Source organism: Sander lucioperca, chromosome 8, assembly GCF_008315115.2.
Source record: "Sander lucioperca isolate FBNREF2018 chromosome 8, SLUC_FBN_1.2, whole genome shotgun sequence".
Lineage (NCBI taxonomy): Eukaryota > Metazoa > Chordata > Actinopteri > Perciformes > Percidae > Sander > Sander lucioperca.
Genome location: NC_050180.1, coordinates 13,119,858 through 13,138,721, shown reverse-complemented (window position 1 = coordinate 13,138,721; position 18,864 = coordinate 13,119,858). Strand labels below are relative to the sequence as shown.

Sequence of the window (18,864 nt, the reverse complement as noted above, 5' to 3'; positions counted from 1 at the left end):
TACGTTACATTACAAATACAGTGTGCAGTTTATACTTAAATATATGATGGCCTATTCAGTATTCCAAAATACATTTAAACTTATATTAGATGGGTCATTATTTAGAACCATATGCCTTAGTCATTGTTTTGGTATTTTTTTATTTATTTTTAAAAAATAAAAGTTAGACCCAGTTTTATTTTGAGAACATGAAGCTCTGTTAGCATGTCCCCCATTGCTTACTAGCACTAGCTACTCTTCTAACACATTTCAATTTGATGAGATTGTGCAACATGTTGGAATTGATTACATCCTCTACTTCCTGAATACAACTAAGGTTTTTGTTCTCAATTTATTCAATAGGCCATTCACAGGAGAACTCAGTTAAATAGGATTAAAATGGACTCTGTAGGTTTGTGTGACAGAATGATTAAAAATACAAGGATACTCACTCTTGAACATAGCTCTTCCTCTCCTTTAATATTGGCATCCTTTCACAGCTGTCTTCTTTTCTTTTCCACACCACACCTTCACCAGATTAAAAGTCTGAAACCCTCAAACAGTCCTCACCAGCGCCTGGTGCTTATTGCATTTCCCAGAACTGCTCTCACCGAACGCATCGGGTCCGGTAATAGCTCTTCCGTCATCTGGTGGAATCCCTCCCTTTTCCAGTGCCATGCCTCCAGACTGAATAGCAATTTAAATGCCGTTCACTTCACATTTATTTGAAATCTCATTAACTGGATATAAAGACCCAAAGAAATGTGTTGTAAATAGAATATCTTGGCCACGTGGATGAGGGAAAATGTATTCATGATTAGTCTTTTTTTCCACTTCCATTCTGAGCACTGAGTTTAGTAAATGCCTGTAAAGTGTCAGCAGTCATTTTCAGGGTGAAGCCCAGTATCTCCTCTAAATACACTCCATTTAATCAGACACAAGAGGCTTTTCACAGACAGAGAAAATTGAATGCATAATGAAAAGGGAAAGTGAATGGCATTGCTTCTAAACTGACATCCACCCTGACAAGCATAGAGGAGAAATAATTTAGGTATAAATTCTCATGAATTGGGCAAATTAAAGGAATACTATATCAGAACTGACAAAGATGAATTAATGTGGCATATTGTAACTTGTAACTAAAGCTGCATCATGCAACTTTCTTCATTTTTTTACGCAGAAAATTCAGAAATCATGTAAGTTGACGTAAAATGCTAACAGTACCAGCCTGGTCAGTGTATGCTGTTTTGAGCCAAAAGACACCGGAAGACAAAATACCTTTAAAAGCATAGTGCTTGTTGTCATTTATTTGCTCTCATTTTCAGAGCCTTTTTGAGGTTATATGGTTTGTTGTCACAAATGAATGGATTTACAATATCTTGAGTGGGAAAATAGGAGGAGTTACATTATTTAGATTTCTGCCACAGCCCCACTGGTTGATTTACTGTAATTGTGAAATGTTGGGTTTAATTTTGTTTATTTTAGTAAAAATTTAAAGAGCAGTCTGCAGTATTTTTAACCTGTGAATCTGAGATTTTTTTACATGCATAATACATGCATGCAATAATTGGTGTTTAGCCTGTCGACCAGGCACACATATTGTAATATTTCTATTGTGTTTACAAATCTTACTGATGTAACAAGAATTTTAACAGCAACTTTAAAAAAACAATTTTTTAATTGTTTTCTAGGTTCCAGTCTGTCAGCTAGTTTAAGAGTGATAGTAGGTTACGATACTGAGGTTTGAATTTTGATGGTGGGCTTAGGGCATTCAAAAAATAAATTGGGAAGAATAACTGTAAAAACTATAAAAAATCAACTTTTACTCTGGAAGATATGTCTTTTTCTGTGTCTGGGAAAATAATTACAAGGCGCCAAAGCCTTTTAGTCCCAGTCAGTCTCTCATCTCATTGTTTCACCACACTGCATACTGTATATCCTGTGCTCCCTGGAGCCTCATAGCCCTAACATGTAATGGCGATGAATAAATATTTGGCAGAATTTGGGAGGATTATGCTTATGAACTGACATGTTTCACGCAGAGACTGTCTTCACTACTGTAAATCATCCCAGGCACCGCACTGTGTCTTAATGTGTGTGTTTATGTCGACATCACCGAGCTGCGTTGCACATGGTTTGGCCTTACAAATCTAGATATTCAACACACACACACATTTACTATGACACTTGCCAAGGGCTGTCAGGTAGAGGGCAAAGGGATGTGTGGGCCTAATGAGATCCTGGCCAGGAGTCAGGAGCTTTATGAAGTCCCTGAGGTGAGTCCTGGACTGGGCGAATCCACCGTAATCCAACCAGTGACACTTATGGTTGTTGGCCGCTCAACTCTCGCACTGGAGCTGCAGTGCATATTTCATCAGAGAAAAAACATTAAGGAGATTATAATCATATGTATCATTTTTTGTTTAGAGAGTGCTTCCTGGTTTGCCTTTGTCTTTGTGGCCAATTCATCCAGTTTAATTTGAGGCACAATTTTGCGGACAAGTTTAAGGGTTGTCTCATTATCTTTTACTGGCCAATGGAAAAAGCTTCTCTGAATTCCCTCAGGTGTAGTGTATTAAGACCGATTTGTGTGATGGAGAGACAGAGGAAGTATTGGATATATGGATAAAGAGACAGATAGAGGATAAGCACCATAACAAATACTTTTTCTCTATACTTTATACATGCACATACACACAAGCATGAAAACATACTTTCAGAAAATGGGCGGGCACTTCAAGGGTTATTTTTTTTCAGGGTAGTGTTTACTGTATATGTTCAACCTCAAAGACTTAAACATGTTGCTTGATTTGTTGAAATAGTCAATGGGCTAGAGGCAAACATATGGCATGTTATTATATAGTACAATATTATATTACAATGCAACGTAAAATGATATGAGGGTCCCATGTTTTTACAATATTATAAAATAAATATTGTTGCTGTATCTTCCTTCATAACCATTCAGTAAAGTGCTCCTGTCCCTGACAATACATCCTGTCAGTGAAGAGGATTGATGGTACGAGCAGATACGACAGATGCAGAAATTACTGAAAACACAGATGTTTTCTTTGCCCAGTTCAACAGAGGAACGGGACTCCGAATGCAGATACGGTGACGTTTTGTGACATTTATTGTTGTTCATTTCAAATGAAATCCCACATGTTTCTTCCTGTTATAAAAGAATGCTATATCATTTTGCATATTCAGGAGGAAAAGTGTGTTTTGACTTACGGAGCTAACAGAGATACTTTTTGATAATTTACAGATGTTTCATTGGTCTTGAGTATTCAATCTTACTTGATAGAAAAGCAGAATTCTCTATCATAAATATATTTAAGACATACAAATCTATTTTCTTGTAGATCAGTATTATTTTTAAAAAAAAACGAGCCTCGTGTTGCAGTTATATAATAATTTGTAATATTACAAATATAAAAAAAATTTATTGTCTAGACTGTCTTCTTTACAATATATATTAATGTCAGCAGAGCACTTCAGTCTGGCTTGTAGACTAGACACAACTTTCCACTTTTGATTTGATAGCAGAAATTGTGCTGAATGCACTTACCGCTTCTGCGCTGGACCACACAACTGTTTCCCCACAGTTATCCAATAGAGTAAATAACATTATGAAGCTTAGGGAGCCATCTAATCAATTTCTGCAGAGTTTGATGACAAGGTAGAGTGTAGCATGGAGTCAGGATCATGTTACTTGTTACACAGGCTGGCCTGGACCGAGACAACATCAGCTCAATTGGTCTTAATAGCTTCTGTGCTATTTCACAAGGTCGAAAGAATGTCCTGCAATGGGGGGAAAAAATGTATAGAAAATTATGAATTGTTGAAATGCTGTACATGGATGGTTAGACTTTTCTGCACTAGGTTAGATACATCAGAGAGTTAGCAGATGGCTAACAAGTTTAAACCTGTAATCATTTGATCATTAGGTGACAGCAACTGAGAAAACTGTTTTACTCATGTATTGCATGCACAAAGCAGCATGCAGAGTCCGGATTGGGGGTACAGCTGTGCGTGCATGTTGTGTGCTTGCTCATTATTATGTTGTGTGTACATGCCTAAGTGTGCCTGTGAGGCTGAACGTGTTTGCCCTTTCATTACAGAGAGGATTAACCATCAGGGAGGCTCGCAGTTCCCTCTGAGCCCAGACAGTGGTAAAACAAGGCAACGTCTTCAGAGACATGTTTTATTCACCCATGTCTCAGTTCATTTTCACCTCACCTCTGTCCTGATGTGTGTGTGTGTGTGTGTGTGTGTGTGTGTGTGTGTGTGTGTGTGTGTGTGTGTGTGTGTGTGTGTGTGTGTGTCAGGGCTCCCTCCCACTGGTCACCCTTTTGTTGCTGAGTACATTAATCAATGCTGAACACTGAAGAAAAGAAAGGGATGCTATTAAGACTGCGGTAATAGTACACCAATGGGGCGCTATATACAGGTACTGTTTGCCTGCTTAAGACCACTAACAATTGAAACATTCACTGGAGCGAAAAGGCACAGCAGAAATGTTGCATTACTTTGTTGAAACGTAATAGGCAGGAAAGTCACCGACAGGGACTAAATTTGAGCTATCATAATTCTTGGATATCAGCTCCCTCTGCTGGCTACTTCACACTTCCCTGAGGGTCCGAGAGGGAACTGATTAATAGTTTAGTCATTAAAATTGCACTCTCATGCAGAGCAATTGCATTTAATATGAGAGTGGAATAGAACATTTAATCCATAACCATCAAGATGTCAGGCAATGTAAAATAAGTCAGGGTCAGGGATTTATTCAAATGTTTAGTTTGAAGTCTAAATTGGTCTACATTCCATTCAAATATATTGCATGCTGTTGCTGTATGTTACAGTGATGCAAAGATTAGACGACAGTATTCTTTCATTTATATTTTTCCAAGGATCGTCTCATTCTTTATGTTTAATTTTCAGGGGGAAAAACACAGTACAATGAGGCTTCTCTATTCATTGGATCTGATTGACAGGATGATTGCAGGTTTTATCAACAGCTGCAGCTGTGGCAGCATGCATCATCTTCGCTGAAAGTGTTTCCACATCTTCTCATGTCTGTCAATATCACAATCTCATTTGGTAGAGAAATGGAACGATTGTGAAGGAAACAGATTGTTTGAACCTGAGACAGTATGAGAGTGTAACTGTGTTGCGTATCTCTAGGAAAAAGTAGCCTAAACAAAGAACCTGAGAAATCAATCCTGCAAAACTGCCCAAGTCAAAATTTTAATTGTATACGTTATTCTTGGGGAACTGACACAAGGGCCGTGTTATAGTGTGAAAATACTGTACAATACTATTATTCTGTTTTATTATCCTTGCATCACTGCATAAAACAAAACAGTGTCCACAACAAGGATAATGTGTGACAGTGAGCTGACATACACATACAAAACTTAAAATGCTACCCTTTGTTTTACACCAGTTTCACATGTGCAGAGCATTAAACCTAGAGTTCATTCATCCACCAACCTGTCAAAAAAGATGAACACATCTTTTAAGTCAGTGTAGCAGCTACACACATGTGTATATTACCATTGACTCTATCTGCATGGGATCTACACAGATGGCTTACACACGGATATCACGCACCGACCTTCCCAGAGCTCTTATTTCTGAAGCTCATATATCACTCTGACAGAATATTTAAGTTTAAACATTTATCCTTTGATAGGTAATAAATAACAGTCAACTTTTGACATTAGCTGGTTTACAAAACTGGGGCGATAGTTTACCTATACATTTCAAGCAGTCTCTTATTAAAAGCTTCTTGAAATTAATAACAAAGTCAGAGTTGCCAGGAATGTAAAAGTTACAAAGAGCCAAGAGCATAAAGGTCAAGGCCTTACCACTTGTACAACATTCCTGTGGCCATAATCTAAGCTTCATTGTGCCTTCTACCTAAATCTTCTGATGAATGTTACTTTCTAAAAAGTCTGCAGAATATATAAGCCAGAAACAGAGGGCACAATAACACGTACATACTGCATCCAATATTGTCGAATGTAAATCCATGCAGGCTGTATACTATATATAGACGTGTTTACACATGCATACTGGACCACATACTGTATGTTTAATAAGTAACTGATCATTACCCATTCAATATTAATTCCAGCACTCTTACATTACTTGTATGCAAAGACACATGGCACTAAAATGTTTAGGTCTGATTATGTTTGTTCTGCCCTTGTTTAGCTGAACATTGTACTTGAACAATAAATAAATAAAATAATAAATAAAAAAAAATATAGAGATACCGTGGCAGGGGCAACAAGCATTATTAAGCCACATAAATTAAATAACCTGACAATTCTTATTGAATCAACAGTCAGATAAAACCTAAATCATCAAGGCAGACAACACAGAGATGTATAAACGATAAAAACTCTACAGCAGCTGCAGCCCACAAACACAGATATTACAGCAAAGGAGAGAATGAACAGTTTTACACACTGCGTAGTGCAAGCTGTTCTCATGAACTATTCATACATAAAACAACGAACACTTTTTGTGTTCGCATCCCGGAAGAAGTTAATGGGAAAACACAAGACTTTTACCCGGGAATGGATGTTCATATCCAGGAAGTACTACTTAAAGGGACTAGCGCATGCACGTGCAGATGGGGGGGCTATGGGTGCTTGAGCACCTGCCCCTTTTGCCCCTCAAGGCCAAAGTGCCCTTTTTTTGTCCAGATGTTTTTTATACCTTTTGTCTTTGACGATGGCCCACAAGTGGTCCGTTTAAGAATAATATTTAACAATAATAATTAGCTAGATAAAACGACCTAAACCTTCATATCACATGATGACCAGGCTTCCTGCCAGGCGCGCCACTTAGATACAAATGAGTCCATGCCATCCGTTGGCGGCGTGGCCAGCAAGAGCGAGAGAAAGTTGAAGTGCAGGTAAGTGTGCTTTTGAAGTGAATGAGAATGCATGCATGCACATTTGGTTTGTTATAGAGGCCTCTAGTTGCTTCCGCTACATAACGAGTCTCCTCCAGGATTAAAACAGCCAGCAGGCAGCTAACTTTGAAGTAGTGACATTTCGCGGTAACTGCACGAGCTGCCACGGCCATAATTACTCATCGTGTGATAGCCTTATAGCGTCCCGTTTCATTCTCTGATACCAACCCAGTCTCACGGCAGTTCGTGTAAATGTCACATTATTTTTAATCTATTGATTCGTGTTCACGGGGATGTTTTTCTCGTTTTTTACGTGTAAATGTGACGTTATTTTCTCGGGGAAAGGACGCTGGGAGACGGCTGGGAAACGGCCGAAAATGACGCTCCATAAGCTGGGAGGCGGCCGTGAGGCGGCCCGCTGGGGACGCGCTACAATAACGGGATGGCGGATGTTGGGTTTAGGAGAAACCCAACAGGGAAAGGGCGCCTTACGCGCCAGGAGACGGCCGCGGGGGACAGGGGATAATACACTCTCAGTAGGTTAACAGAAGTGTGTGTGTGTGTGTGTGTTGCAGTAGTTCTCTGTAGGTTAACAGGTGTGTGTGGGTGTGGGTGTGTGTGTGTGTGTGTCTGCTTTCTGCCTCTCAACCAGCAGCCCACTTAAAAGTGTCACTTCTTTGGGAAATTAGCTTAGGTTATTTGTAGTCTACGGTGTAGGTTGGTGGTCTATACATTTTGACTTAATAAAGGACATCCTTATATTTTGAGAAAATAATCTGAAACATGCTGCATACCTTTGCAAATCTCTTTCTGATTCAAAGCCTACTAGCCCACTGCTACAGAAATGTGATAGTCAGCTCAGGTTGCACTTATAGGCTACAATTAAACTGTTTCTGGTTTGATATCTCGTTATCTTGTATTTGTGTGAATGTAGTCTAATGTAAGGCTCTATATTTCATTTTGAGGTGTACAGTATTGTGAATTTAGTATTATGTAACATTTCATATTGCATTTTCTATATACAGTTTGGATACTGTATGCAAGATTACATTTTGCTTGGACAATGGTTGTATTTTTTGGATATATTTGTGTGAATGTAGTCTAAGGCTCCATATTTCATTTTGAGGTGTACAGTATTGTGGATTTAGTATTATGTTAAAATGTAAAATATACAGTTTTTAAAATAAAGTTGACATACTGTATATTGTTAGCAAATCTTGTTCCATATGCCCTTTTTTGAATTTGAGCTCCTGCCCCTCAAAAGGTCTCTGCACGGCCCTGGAGTGGCGTTTTAACCCAAACCACAAACTTTGGTTGATTTGGTGCCTTAACTTAACTGTCACATCGCTGTTTTACAATCACCTTTTGGTGGCTGAATTTACCTCTCACAAGCCTCACCTCACAGTGACAGGTAGCTGCATGACAGTAACCTTTTGGTAGCTGAACTTAACTTTCACGTAGGCCTAACATGACCGGTTGGCGTAATTTTGTAAGATATCATACACATACTTGTGCATTTGATTTTGTACATTATCATGGCTGCAACCCAGTCATCATACCAACACATTAATGAGAATATGTTGCGTGGTGCACACATGCATGGTGGTTGCTAGGCATTTGATTGCATTGCTATTCATTTTTGTTGTACTGTTCTCTAAATGCTAGCCCCCGCCCCAGTGCAACCACTGTTCCACACTACTTGCACCCTCTGAATCTTGGTCAGTAAATGGTAACATTTACATTATGTGTCATTTCTGGAGTGTCAGCTAAGTGCAAAGTGTTTCCTCTCCGGAGCCCTGCTCTCCTGCAGCTGTAGACTTACCAGCAGCTTCTTCTCCGCTGCAGCTGCTGGTTTATTTCTTCTGGTCCATTCTTACACAGTTCATCAGGACTTTTCATGCAGCAAGTATGCATGTAGAAAAGTACAATGCTTTTAACGATACTGAACAAAGTACAAGTACACAAAAAAACAACTTTGTTACAAATGTAATTTGTTACTTCTACCCCTGCCAGAATCAAATATCATCTATACAAAGCTGAGATCAACCTCCAGCATTGTACTAGTCCCCTGGTAGTTTCAACTTTTCAAAAATGTCCATTCATCTTAGAAGAAAGTATTTACACTGTGCATTCAGGACTCGAAATAAGTGTAGCCATTGTATCAGTGCTGGTATTCTAGCTGCTACAGCTGCTGCCAGACTCACCGTACAGTTTCTTCATGATTTATTACATTCTTAGGGTCCTGATATCTCTCTGTTCACATTTTGATGGGAGTGATAAAACCATGCAGTAAAGTAATGTCAGCTCTCTATAACCACAGCTGGTGTTACTCACAGGAGGGCTGCTTTGATGTTGTTCAGACATAGGAGAGAGTAGTCTTTGGGATCCACATTGTGACTGACAGGGCAGATAGAAGAAATACATACAGTACATAGCCACATACAGACGTCACTGTATTTCTTTCAGCCATGATCAGCATCGTAAACTCTCATGTGTCTCAGATGTTCACATTATCGTTAAATCAGAAGTGATTGATGGGCTTCGTCTGGATAGTGGGCAGAGGCACTTACAATGAATATGTGGTTGCTGTATTGAATGTGGAGCAAGTACATGTACAAAAAAAGTTACTTATCTACTTTGTAGTAAAAAGCCATAATTCAACACTGCATCATGGTAATCTTTCCTTATCCTGCTATAGTATAATTATGTTGGTGTGAACAGCTTTTTATTATGTTTAGATGTTTGAATATAAAAATAACACTCTTTTATGCTTCTAGTCTAAGCGCCTCTAATATGCTTTTGCCTTTTTTTTTAACACACAATGATAGGTGATGAATGGTGTGTATTTTAGAAATTATGTTGGTGTGTATATGGCTTAATCAAAAAAGATGTAAAATTTGTTGGAAATACAACAATTTAGCTGGGTGACCAACTAAATATAAAGACGCTGAAACAAATATGGCTGTCTTTGGGTGCAAAGTAGATAGGAATCACATCGAGGAACAGGTGTTCTGTATGTGCAAAGTTAGTGCAGCTAGTCAAAAAACAATGATGGTCTGAGAGTCAAAGATTAAATCTGATTTGGGCAAAGAACAAACTCCTGATCGGCTCCAGGCTAGGTGCTTTCAAAAGAAATATTGGATAAAAACTTCAGAGCTGGGGTAAACGAGATAAATCCACAAAGGAGCGTATAAACATAAAATTGTTGTTGTACAGTGTTAGCTCCCACAGTGTGTAACTGTGTGACAAAATGTGAAGAGGGTGTTGCTGAAAAGAGCAGCCACTTACCCTGCCTTACAGAGAGAAAGAGAGAGAGAGAGAGAGAGAGAGAGAGTTTTGCCCGGGGGTCAGATGTCCAGAGGTTTCTGAACTGACCACCGTGCAGTCTCCCGCGGCCTGCTGTTCTCAAGGACGGCTTATATACACCCCAGAAGCTTTCTCTCAGGTCTGCAGACACTCCACTCCATGCTGCTCTGCCGTTAGTGTATTGGAAGAAATTCCACTTAATTTTATCTTATAGATTTTTTATTTACATTTCTTTTGGCTATGAATATGCTGCATATTGCTGTGTTATGACAGCTCAGCCTGTAAAACATTCACCCTTAGTTAAGACCGAGACATAATTTGTCCCACAATTTTCTTCCTGAGATGACAAGACATTCATATACAAATGTTGTGGGGCAGGAGTTATGTGGACATGTACAGTACTAAAGGCTGAATAATTAAATTGGCATGTACTGTTCTGAGTAATGACAATCATGGGCTGATTATAATGGCTCAACAACAGTGACCACACCACACAATATCTATATTTTCATTCTAAGAACATTTGGGAGTGAATTTCATTCTCTGTAGTTATGTTTCCAAGTATGCCACTTCCATAAGTATGTGGCAATATGCCCTTTACTAGCTTAAAAATTAAGTGATAACCTATTTCCTAACTGGCAATTATCTTAGTGAACACTGGATGGCATTGTTGCTGTTCAAGAACCCCGCAATTTGCAGCAGTACTTCATTTGTCCTCACTATGTCTGGGAGGAGGCAGAAACTATGCTGTGCTGCATTACAATGTATTGTTGTCTGATTTATATATTCACATTTACATATTTAATGAATGTGTCTTTGTTTCAAAATGCCATTCTAATCAGAGTGAGACTGATAGACAACAAAGAAGATCAGATTCAGGAAAAGACTTCCAGTCAAATAGCAGATGTCATCAAACACCTCTCACACATCACATGGTTCCTCTACTAGACCTGAGGTAACAGTGGTAACACTAGTTAACAAGCATCTCAATGCAGGTAGTGTTTCTTTAGGTGTCATCAATCTCTTGAAAGGTGACTAAATTGACATACAAAAAGATAATTTTTGTCACTTTTTTGGTTGTCTGTCTTTTTCTCTTTAAGTGAAAATAAAGTCAAATGCACATACACTTTTATTGTTTTTATAAGCCTAGGAGGAGTCTTATTTAAAATCTGTTTTCTCTACAAGGTAACAATTCTGTTTACTCAAGGTTCCCTACAGGAATATACAGTACTTTGTTTGAAAGCTACTTTGGACAAACCAGACTTTCCAGTCTGGCTCTGGCACATCCAGTTCACCTGTATTTAGTATTTATTTTATATTTTTAAACCAGACATCATGAGTCACTGACTCACTAAAGGACATCACTGTCACTGCTGATGGGGGCTAGTTTAGAACCATGCTGCCGGTAGGTATAAAATCTCCTGAAATGAATTACTGATTTATTATATCGCTATCACCGCAGGGAAAATGAGTTGGTGTTTTCCACCTGACATTAAGTAAAAGGTAAAACAAAAGACGATTACATGTCAATAGGTGTGAGTCAGTTAAACAGCATATTCCCTGTATTTTAGGCTGTAATGCTGGTTCTCCCACAGGCTTGAGCTTTCAGCCCAGTTAAGAGTTACTACACTCTTTTTGTGCGACATAATTACTTTAATAATGATACACTGATGCCAGCGTTTCTTAACAATGTAACAGTTCCAACATTTTCATAAATTGAAAGTCCACTCCAAAATACAAAACATCTAGATAAATGAAATATTTCCTGAAACGTAGGACTTCAAATGTTATTTTTTAAACTAATGACTTCAATGATTATGTGCAGTTTTGTCACCATGGCAGAAATATTTTTGATCAAGGCTCATTATTCAAAGTTTTACTTGAATCCTTGCCTCTGTAAAATGGAATAAAGGAATAATTTCTTTCACTGAAAATGGTCATACTTTGAAATGCAAATGAGACAGGTGACTAATTGTAAAACAAGTTCTTTTTTTCAAAGGCATGTGGACCAAGAATGAAATGAATACATAATGGCTTAATGTCTCTAAGAAAGTGAATCTTTCTCAACTATGTTAAATTTCAGTTTGTACTGAAAAGAAAAGCATATCTATAGATAAGATTTGTAAAGTGCACATACTGTATAAAAAAAGAAATGGTCATTAACTAGAGCTCCTGTGGCAGAATAAAAATGAGAGGCTCTTCCGGGAAAAAAATCAGTCTTGTTGATCAAGCAGTGGCAGAGGCAGTGGTAGCCCCTTGTTTGTGACCTCTGTCAGATGTCAGTGAAGGTGTCCAATAAGCAGCAGTGTTGGTGAGTAGAGCTCACTGAACTGTCTCTTCCAATAGCAGTCACCTCACATCCTCTTGAAAGAAACAAGTATCTCAAATACCAATTCTGGCTTTTCCCCCTAATTGTTTTCTATGCTCTGCTGACTCTGTCTTCAACGTTGCTCTGCTCAAAAGCAAAAACTACAATGCCATAACCTTCACTTTAATGGTACTTGAATCCAACGTTGCTAAATCCCAAAAGGTAAGTGAGGCTTTTGAAATTAAACATTATTCCGAATGACTGTTGAGGTAACAATGCACGTTTTATAAGCAGCATTTCCAGGGAGGGCAGCAGCAGCAGCACAGCTGTCGAAGTGGATTCTTCTTCTTGTATCTGGCAGCCATCTTGAACTTCTCATTACATGCAGCGACATAATCCTGCGTCCTCTCTACATTGGTCTGGATATGTTCAATGTAGGCCCCTTGTTCCTCCACCAGCATGAAAATGTCCATGAACAGGTCCCTCAGCTCATTCATATTGTTCTCTAAACTCAACAGCTCCTGTTGGCGAAGAAGGATACTGAGATTAAAACTGTAGATATGGGGAACATTAGTCAGAGCCTGGAGGTGGGGAGAAGACTTAAGATGCAATGAGGGAACTGATCAAGCTCTTTATGCAACATGTTCTGAGTTCTTAAAATACACAAACATCGTAATTTTATACTTTGATGTGCTGGTTCATATCGCTATCTTGTATTCCAGAATGGTTGCCGAATTATAGAGTATCTGTCCTCCAACAGAGTTAATTTAATTCAACATAACTTGAGCCAAGACATTAGTATTAATAATTTGTCTTCTTCAGTTAGACCCTATTACTGATTCACTTCTAATTTCCACTTCCATTTGTTTTCTTTCTTTTACACATTTGTGTCAGTTAGATATGGTAATGTGTGAGGAAAGCTATGATGGCCCTTTTCTGTCATGTGCGCTGGACAGTAATGATGGGAAAGATTCTCATGCTTAGGACTTATAGCATGCATACTAATAAGACAACTCAAGATAATGACTGTCAATGTAATGAGTGCAATTTACAAACAGAATGAATAGTTTTAGTGATGAGCTACAGTTGTATGATAAAAAGGTGTGCATTAACCAAATACCATTTAATTGTTAGTTTTTTCAGCTTGAATTAGTCATTTTTGCTGACTTGTGGCACTGAAAGTTGGCATGTTCTCATCCCAAAATGACATATATGACCATTTTATTTAACATTGTTAATCAGTTGCTTGAGTGGTTAATGTTGTGAAACATAACGACTTGCGTGAGTTACTGCTTGCACAATCAACCTATATGGCTGTTTTTTAGTGAGGACGGTATGTGTTTAGCACCTTCTTGGATATATTGAAGCTTTCATGACCTAACCCTTGGGTTTGGTGAGTTGTTAACTATCCTCACCCTGTGTCGCTGTTCAATCTCAGATAGTTGTGCCCGTGTGATTTTGGCATCATTCAGCAGGTTTTCATTGAAGACCTCCCATTTTCCTGTGGCCACCATCTCATTCACCTCCTCCTCTGTCACATCCCTTCCCGATACCTCCAGCTGCCGGATAATGAAGTGCTTACAGCGATCCTGCTTGGTCAGCAGACATTCATTATACTGCAGCATTACCTGGACATAATTATAGCAAAAATGGGGATTAAAATAAGAGGGAGAGGGGGAAGGAAAATTGAGAAGATATAATTCCATCTTGCCGGTTCCGGCACTGCTATAGTGTCACTCATCAAAATTCAGTTTTATAATGATGTATGTATTTTTACTTTATTTCCTTACTATTTGTCTGCCTTTACCAACCTGTTGCCCACTACATTATACACAATTATAAATGTACAATGACTTTGATAAATATGCCTCACAACACCTTTTCAACTGTAATTGCATAATTTATGTTGAGATAACTTTCAAGCTAAAATTGGCTTTATTGTATTTTTTGAACAATGTATACATGTAAAAAACATCAACTCCTGTGCACTCAAGGATCCAAGTAAGAAAAAAAAAAGTGTTATATAAAGTTTCTATAGCTGAGTGGTAGGATCATCTTCTCAACCTGCTGGAATTTACGGTACAGCGCTGCATGTTGGGAGTGTTGTATTCTTGTTGTGAGAGCAGTAGGTCCCTGCTGGCCCTCAGTCCTTTGGACCTGTTTTGAAAGGGCATCTAAGCGCCAATGGAGGCTCTCGGCCTTGAGCTTGATGTCCCGGGTTACACTGCTCTCTTTCTTCATCACACTAAAACGACGCATGGTTGCCACCAGGGTCTTTTGCTGCTGGCCAAACTTAAGGACCTGTTTGTGATTGAGAATTGACAGAATGTTGTGTTCAGTATCACTTCTACTACTGATTTAAAAAAGGAAGGTGTACAAGAAAAAGAATAATTAAATGCAGACAAAAAAAAATTTCATAAAAAAGAAACAAATCATAAAAATCAACAGCAGTAACAATGCAAAAAAGGTCAACAGGTTAATGCAATGCAATAATTAATAACAAATATAAATGCATACGCCCTCCAAATAAACAAAAACGTACCTCTACTTCCAGCAGTGTGATATCAGTTTGGATTTGCTGAGCCTCAGACAGGAAATTCTCAATGATTGGTTCTTGCTCGAACACCACGGCCTGTGGCACTATGACCGACACAGAGTCATCATTGCCACCCTCAACTGAGAAAGGGTTGCCACTCTCACTTGTTGCCTCAGAAAAGTCTTGAGCACACTGCTGCAGCTCCTCCAAGCGGTCTCTCATTGTGAAAGAGCTCTCACCAAAGTCACTCCTCAGGACACAATGTTATTATGGAATGTACCGCTGACGGAGTCGCTGAAAATTAAATAACATGAAACTTTAATGATTCCTGTCAGCAAACTGGGTTGTTGCAGAAGATAACAACATTTAGAATAAAGCAGGGAAAACAGAAAATAAGAACATTAAGTACAGGATAAAAAGGAATACATTAACTCATGCTAAACTGAGTAGAGATAGGGGTAAAATTGTGGATGGCATTATTATTAACTTGTAAACAATGGCAACATAGTGTGGGAAACTCCTAGATGCCTTTTTTCTGTCTGCATGATGTTTAAAGGGATAGTTAACGTAACTAGTGACTTTATAAATACATTAACCATATTTGTATCAAGTTGATCATTTCACCATTAACAAGTATGTAATTACATTTAATGAAAGTTCACATCAAGTTGAGAGGAGAAACGTATTATTTTTATTTTTAAATTATCAACGCAAATTGACTGTGAGGACGGGACTCGCAAGACTAAGCTAACATTAGCTATTTTGTCACAGCTGGGCTGAGAAACGGAAAGTAATTTTGACGGGTAATCTAGCTATAATATAAATAATATAATAATTTAATATATTGATATAATAAAAAAAATGCTTGCACCATGCTTTCACCTCCAGTGAAAATGTAACAACTGCTAATACTTGACAAATGATTGCATTGAATAAACCCATTTTCGGTATTTTTTAATTAAGACCATACCTAGATTCTCACTGGTCAATATACACATATACATTCAAACTACACACCGACTGAATAAAGGCATCCTGCTTGTCTGCAGTAGTAGCAAAGTGGGAGTAAGAAGTACATGCGGTGTGGTATACTTCACTCTTCAGGACAGGGACTGTCACTCAACACCCGTCCACCCTGTGGACACAATTCCTTCAATAAATACAGCTCCTAGTTCAAGCAGTGGTGGAAAGCAAATAAGTACATTTACACAAGTACTGTCCTCAAGTAAAAGTCTGAGTTACTCGTACTTTACTTTAGTATTTCCATTTGAGTGACATTGTTTTAGTCATTTTATACTTCTAGTCTACTACATTTGAGAAGGAAATACTGTACATTTTACTTCATTACATTTACATTATTTGACAGCTGGAGTTACTAGTTAATTGTCAGATGAAGATTTGACAAACAAAACAAAAGATCAATTTATATAATATGATAGTTACAAAATAAACTATCCAACAGTATATAGTTAAAATAACCATCACATCCACTAGCTGTAATTAAAATGCTGATTGTGCATAATACCTTAGAAATAATATTTAAATATGATATAACACTCTGAAAGGGACCATTATGCCCAAAGAGTACTTTTACTTTTGATACTTTAAGTACATTTTGCTGATAATACTTGTACTTTTACTTACCAGAGTGGTATTGCTACTTTTAAGTAAGTAAAATATATGAATATGTCTTCCACCAATGAGTTCAAGCAAATGCACCTGCAGCTAACTGTGTACCCTGATGTTTCCAGTGTAAGTCAAAGCCTGTTTACATCATCATAAGTTCATCCGTCCTGAGTATTACTGATGAGCCATATCTGCACTCTGCTGAACACCGAGGTATATTTTTAACCGTATAAAAAACAATATGAGCAGAAAGTTTGTCTGCGACATCAGTCAAATTGACTCGAGTTCCTTTTCCCATGAGAACGGAGTGGGTTGTTGTTGTTCAACAACACACTCAGCAAAAACAAGAGAAGGAAAAAGTCTATGAAAAGTTACCTTGATAAACACATTAACAAAAACTACATAATACAAGCACAGGCACAATATCTCAAATCTGATTGTTTTTACAGAAACTGCTAAACATTGAACACATTTCACTTTCAAGTCTGTAACTCCAGCATGCTGATATCTGCCAAAGCAGAAGTAAACAAGTGGATGCTTATGATTAAAACCATGAGAAACAGAATCTGATATCCTGAATGCCTTTGACAAGTGAAGTGCAATTCAACTAGAAATTCCTTAACATTCAAATTAGCATACCAAAGATTTAAAACTGACTTAGCAACACGTATTTGGGTTTTAGAGGCCCTAAACATAATCTGCTGGAAGCACATAACTGTGTGGGGGGACTGTGTTAAGTGTGGCTGCTGGGAAATGGAGCATTTCGAATCACAGACTATCCCATTTCTGGACAGATTTCAAACAGGAAAGATCCTGTTTTGTGTGTGTGTGTGTGTGTGTGTGTGTGTGTGTGTGTGTGTGTGTGTGTGTGTGTGTGTGAGTGTGGTGGGGGGGAGGAAGAGGGTTACTTTTACAAACTCCTCAGAGCTCAAAGAATGTAAAAGTATCCTTTATTTTCTTGGCTAAACTCTCTCTCCCTACCTGCCCGACCCAGAAGAGCCGATTAAAAAAAATTGCTTAAAGGATTTGGGAGCACATTCTCATGTGTTTAGCCTAGAAACCTGGAAGAAGTGGAGCAGGGCTCGCGAAGGAGTCTAACCTCTCTCCCTCTCTGTGATTGAACGTTTTGTTCTCTAAAACAAGCCAATATTTTCTTTCTTCCAACCATCTGCTCCTTTGTCTGTGTTTCTGAAGGAAATTCTATGTTGACATTCTCTCATTGCCTTGCAGGTGGAACAGTAGGAGTCCCCAAATATTTTTATTATCGCTGGTCAAACAATTGTCTTTTAACTTTATAAAAAATAACTTATTCTGCTTAAAATATTCCAAAAGTTGTAGATTGTTCCACATGCTCTTTAATCTCAAATCACGGCATACTTTTACACACATTTACAGTCTGAGGCTGTAGCAAACATTCAGCAGAAAATAAAGATTTTACCTTAATTTTAGTATTCCATCACTAGCTGTCTGCTGAGTATTCCCATTCAGAGTTGACCAGGAATGTAATCCAAAACAAGCTCACACATTCTTTAATAGCATCATGCCATCTTCAGATCTCCTTACACTCATTAGCTGTGAGTTACAGATTTGAATACTCTGTAACAGTCATGCCACCAAGAAGAAGGGAAAGTTTTGAAGAAATCTGGTTGAGTGAAATTTAAGCTCCTCCCCTCCTTTTGAAGACAGGCCAATAGGAAAGGAGTGGACTGGAAGCCCGTTTGCTTATCTAAAGAAATGAGAGGTGACGTGATTAAGTAAACTAGAGGGAAAGAGACAGCATGGAGACACAGGGAGCTCATAAACCCTACGCTCAGGCTTATTCCTGAACAGCATATCAGAGCAAATAGAAGTGTATTGTGTGCATTGCTCAGGCCAAACAATTTGGATTGCAGTTTGAGTATCAATGAGGGCGTTTGGTTTCTGATCCGCAAAGTTAATTTCTATGTGAAGTGTCTGGTGCGCGAGGTAAGCCCTCTTGGTCTGGGGGTATTATACTCCTCAGGCCCCAGTAACTCCGCTGAGTACTTTTGACAGATTTCTACTGACAAGCTCTCTAAAACCCAGGCGCTTTTTCAACATGGGAAGGGACGCAGTCACTCTTTGCTATGCAGCATAACACACTGTGAAAAAGCTGTTTGAAGTATGCCATCAGAGGGAGAGAGGGGAGACAAATTTTGA

General features: G+C 38.4%; 1 protein-coding gene across 1 annotated transcript; it reads right to left on the bottom strand.

The window, feature by feature from the left end:
* Nucleotides 1-12,046: 12,046 nt before the first annotated feature.
* Nucleotides 12,047-18,324, bottom strand: stx19 (syntaxin 19). Its single transcript, XM_031281829.2, has 5 exons — nucleotides 18,125-18,324; nucleotides 15,067-15,354; nucleotides 14,589-14,825; nucleotides 13,940-14,152; nucleotides 12,047-13,045 (listed from the first exon to the last, which is right to left on the bottom strand). The coding sequence occupies exons 2-5, from the start codon at nucleotides 15,280-15,282 to the stop codon at nucleotides 12,809-12,811; spliced, it is 903 nt and encodes a 300-aa protein (XP_031137689.1). The 5' UTR covers nucleotides 15,283-15,354; nucleotides 18,125-18,324; the 3' UTR covers nucleotides 12,047-12,808.
* Between the last annotated feature and the right edge of the window lie 540 nt (nucleotides 18,325-18,864).